Source organism: Squalius cephalus (assembly GCF_949319135.1).
Source record: "Squalius cephalus genome assembly, chromosome: 6".
In the NCBI taxonomy this organism is placed as follows: Eukaryota; Metazoa; Chordata; class Actinopteri; order Cypriniformes; family Leuciscidae; genus Squalius; species Squalius cephalus.
Genome location: NC_137127.1, coordinates 24,590,166 through 24,594,854, shown reverse-complemented (window position 1 = coordinate 24,594,854; position 4,689 = coordinate 24,590,166). Strand labels below are relative to the sequence as shown.

The 4,689-nt window shown below is 38.3% G+C and overlaps 1 protein-coding gene across 1 annotated transcript; it reads right to left on the bottom strand.

Annotated features, from left to right (window-relative positions):
• Positions 1-576: 576 nt before the first annotated feature.
• On the bottom strand, positions 577-4,231 carry LOC307160780 (extracellular calcium-sensing receptor-like; the record flags this gene model as incomplete). Its single annotated transcript, XM_079874986.1, has 6 exons — positions 577-1,490; positions 1,631-1,754; positions 1,998-2,174; positions 2,317-3,129; positions 3,446-3,737; positions 4,071-4,231. 6 exons carry the CDS (start codon positions 4,229-4,231, stop codon positions 577-579), a joined length of 2,481 nt encoding a protein of 826 aa, XP_079731112.1.
• Positions 4,232-4,689: the final 458 nt, after the last annotated feature.

The window sequence follows — 4,689 nt, the reverse complement described above, 5'->3', positions numbered from 1 at the left end:
ATTTTGACTTTGAAATACATTTAAACAATTTATTAGTCATAATTTAAACTATTGACATCAGCAGCTCATCATAAACATTACTGAAAGGCACAGGATTAGTTTGTTATTAATTTCACTGATCCTCCTTATCAAACATCGAAAATACTAAATACACTTATAATTTAATCTTTCTTCCTTTTGGATTAGAAATAAATGCTATTTTGTTCATTGTGTTCATTTTCATCTGAACTTCTGTTCATACTGAGTTCATTATCACCTGTACTTCTGAACCTATCTGTTCTTCATGTACATTCTATTTTTTCTCTTTGTGTTCTTTTGGCTCTGCACTGCTGTTGCTGCCCCCATATTGCTACTTTCAAGTATATTTATAATTGAAGTTAATGGTAACCATAGAACAAACAACACATTCAAAAATAAAAACGGTTATTTTTTTGTTCCTGGAGGCACTCAAAGCAGTTACGCACAATGCTTAATATAAGAGTTCTTTATGAAAACGTGGTGGTTCCCTTAAATAGTGTCTTAGTGTAAAAATGAAAGACTCACACATTTATCTAGGATTTTTTTCACAAACCGTATCTATTTATTCTGTGTACCTCTTCCCATGATTGCTTTTTTAGTGTTTCTTTCTGGGTGTAATATAATGATGTAGCACTTTGGGGCAAATATGGCCACCAGTAATCCAAAACTGGAAACCAGGATGGCAAATATCTCCACTGCCACTGCATATTTCCCTGGTGAGCTCACATATGCTGGAACAAATGCAATCCACACAGCACAGAAGATCAACATACTGAAAGTGATGAACTTTGCTTCATTAAAATTATCTGGAAGGTTTCTTGCCAGGAAAGCTAAAAGAAAGCTCACTGCTGCCAACAGTCCAATGTATCCCAGCAGTAGAGAAAAACCAGCCACTGAGCCAATAGCACATTCATATACTATTATAGATCTAATATACTGGCTGTTTTTTTGGGGTGTTGGAGAGGCAGTTGATAGCCAAACTGCACATATCACAACCTGGAGGGCTGTTAGGACCAGGACTGTTCCTCTTTGTTGAGCTGCTCCAAACCATTTTATCGCACCTTTACCTTCTGGTCGAGAAGACTTGAACACGGCTATTACCACCATAGTCTTGACCAGGATGCTGGAGATGCACAGGACAAAACTTATGCCAAACACAGCATGTCTTAACTGACACGTCCACAACTGCGGCCGGCCAATGAAAAGCAGCACAGATAGGAAACACATTTTAAGTGACAACAGTAGCAGAAAGCTGAGCTCTGAATTGTTTGAACGTACTACAGGAGTTTTGCAGTAATGAGCAAAGATGAAAATAACAATCGCACAGATACAGGTGCCAAGCAGAGATGCAGTGGTCAAAGAGATGCCCAGAGGATCCTCGTAGGATAGAAACTGCACTTCTTTGGGAATGCAGTGATCTTTTTCTCGGTTGGACCAGAAATCATTTGGACATGCTTTGCACTCAGTGGCGTCTGTACATGTGAAAGTAAGAAATAATTAAAAAAAAAAAAAAAAGAGAAATAGCAAAATAAAATATGGTTTAATGGTTATAGTTTATTAATGTTTTATTTTCAGTATACATTTTTCAATGATACCTCTTACTATTTCTCACCTGTTGTATTAGAAATCTCTCCATCAGCACAGGGCAGGCAGTCAAAACAGCAGACGGGAAGGCCCTTCTTTGTGGCTCGTCTGGTTCCTGGTGGGCAGCTCTCACTGCACACAGACTGTGGGAGCTGAAAGAGACATCATCTGTTATTATTCAGGCAAGGACTGATATGTCTCTGTTGTGTTTGTATGATCTGATGGTCTTGGGAACACATTGCACAATTTTTTTTTCTTTAGTCATTTGTTTGATATTGTTTTGTTTTAAATATTTAAATAGTAATTTGCACAAATGATGATATTTAAAATAAAATAAAAATTACTTTGTTTGTTTCATAGTTCCAGTATATTGCATCCTTATCCAGTGTCAACACCTTCCCTGTTGTTGACCCTTCATTTACCACACCAACTGTACGGACAATTATTGCTTCATCAGAGCTCAACTGCCAGTTCAACACATCATAGATGGCTAAAGCATCTCCATTCTTATCAAATGACACCTGATCCCCAAAGCCTGTGGTGAAGTTCACTTTCTGTAGGTAGTGTACCAGCTGTACAGTTTAAAGACAGGACATGGGTTATATATGTTTATCTGATATATTAATTAATATAGCACACACAATATTTTGCTTTTCCACATTCAGCTCTTTTATATGCCTCATAATCTGTATAATCTATATATTAGAGTCTTACCTGCCAGGGTTTCAGGTTGGATATGTCGGCACAGCTATTCCCACTGAACGGTCCTCTCCACTTCTCACACTGCATCAGATCATGAACAGCATGAGCCAAGGTATAAACTGCCTTATATACATTGTAAGATGCCCTAAGCTCTGATAAATCAGTGTATGGTGTGTTTGTGCTGCTTAGAACCTCTTGCCCTGAACAAGTTTTTTCACCCTCTCTGCCTCCAGTGTCAAAATTGCACCCAAACATGTTCTCCCAGAAGATTCTCACCAAATTGTTTTGTGAGTTGTTGTCAGGACGAAGGCCAAGCAGAAAGTTACCAAGCCCCTGTATCTCTCCTCGTCGGATGGCAATACCCAGTGTACCCCCCAATACAGACTTAAATTGTGGAGCAAGAAGCACAGGTGAGGTAGCCCAAGCCTCACTAGCAATCCACTGCCTGCCTGTAACATTTTTTAACACCATCTCATCAACCACGGGCAACAAATAGCTTGAAGTGGAAAATACAACCACCACTTTTGCTGTGGAGCCTTGAATGATTCCAACTATGCGTTGTATTTCCTTCTGGTTGTTATCATTGGGCAGTATCTCTGAGAAGGCCACACACCCTCCAAACTCCTGCACATCCTGGTAAAAGGATTGACCGGCATTGATGCCATAATCATCGTCACTGTAGAGGAGACCAACCCAGGTCCATCCAAAATGCTTCAAGATCTGAACCATAGCCCGCACCTGGAAGGCATCACTGGGGATTGTTCTGAAGAAAGAAGGGTACTTTTTCCTGTCACTCAAACAGGAGCAGGTGGCATAGTAACTAATCTAATTAGGAGAGATGGAGAGCAGAGATAGAGAGAGAAAGATGAAAAATTTTATCAGTGCTAAAGTCATTGTCAAAAAAAAAAAATTTGAAGAAACAGATAAGTGATATTTTCACACAATGTTTTGCTATTAATATCGAAAATGTGATTATGGCATAGTAGATAACCAAATATAATGTCATCAAAACAAATTAGAAAAGGGTTGCAGAAAAGACTGATAAACATGTATTTCCTTTTTAGTCTGTTTAGAAATGATAGTTTCCTGAAGAATTTATTTTTATTTATTTTTTTTAAAAAAGTAAAAATATATCTCTTACCATAGGCAGTCGAAACAGCCCCAGGACACTGGAAATTGCAATAGAATGAGTAGAACCTGGATCACCTATGATTCCAATCACCGGTGGTGGTCCTTTGCAGTTGAGGTCAGAGATGGTCTCCTCTGTCCCACTAACCAGAGCTGTGGCACCACGAAATGCCACTCCAAGCCTTAAACAGTTGTCGTAGATCCGGTAACCAAGTGTGATGTTAGGCAGGAGGTTGGGGTTGTTATTAATCTCATTGATGGCAAAAACCATTGTTAGTGCTTGCTGGAAGCTTGTCATATAGAAGCTAGAGAAGACAATATGAATGAAATGAGAGTATTAACTTCAATAATACTAACAGTAACAATAGAAACAATTATAAAATAAGATTAACTGAATTCCATAACATTTCTGTGAGATCAGATTTTGAATTTGTAAAAAAAAAAAATATATACAGTATGTATACAAAGTTATATACAGTATGCAGTGAATTTCAGTCCTGTAACCCATCAACATGTCATGTAACATGGTATCAGTTTCTTAAATCATTGTTGAAAATGTATATGTAGTCATAAAAATAGCATTCCATTTTCCAATTATTGCCTTTAAGTGTTCTTCAGTTGGTGTGGTCCAGACTCACAGCTCACAGTGTGGTAGTTTTGGCACCATTCTGAAGCTCAGCTCTGGGAATGCTTTGAGGTACTGAACCTCAAAAAGACCACCAATTAGAAGGTCTCCATCCTGGTACATCCCATTCAGCCTGAAGTGTCCCTGGAGCTGACAGGTACCTGAACCGGCCATCATGGCTACAGAGATATAGTTACAAGGCAGGAACAAACAAATGTGCAGAATTAACCACATCTCTCACCCTTTATCTCGCTATGTCACTCTTCCCTCAGCTCACTGATTTATCATAAAGATTGTGAGTGGCACTTTTGCTTTATATATAGCAGGCGGTGCCAGCGGCCTCTCTGGAAATGAGGACGTCATTTTTGCCATTTTGGGGCCCTCCACCAATGTCTGTATCTTGTATGTATCAAGACACCATTTGGCTCCTTTAAACCAAAACATAATAAATCTATGGTCTCAATATTATTAATCACAAAACATGGTTAACAATTACACAACCAGATATTTATTCACAAAATAGCATTCACAAGTATATTCACACATATTGTTTAAAGTTAAAGTTCCAAAATTATGTAACTCAATTATATGTGTGGATTTGTTGAAAAGAATACTGTGAAGAATACCTTTGC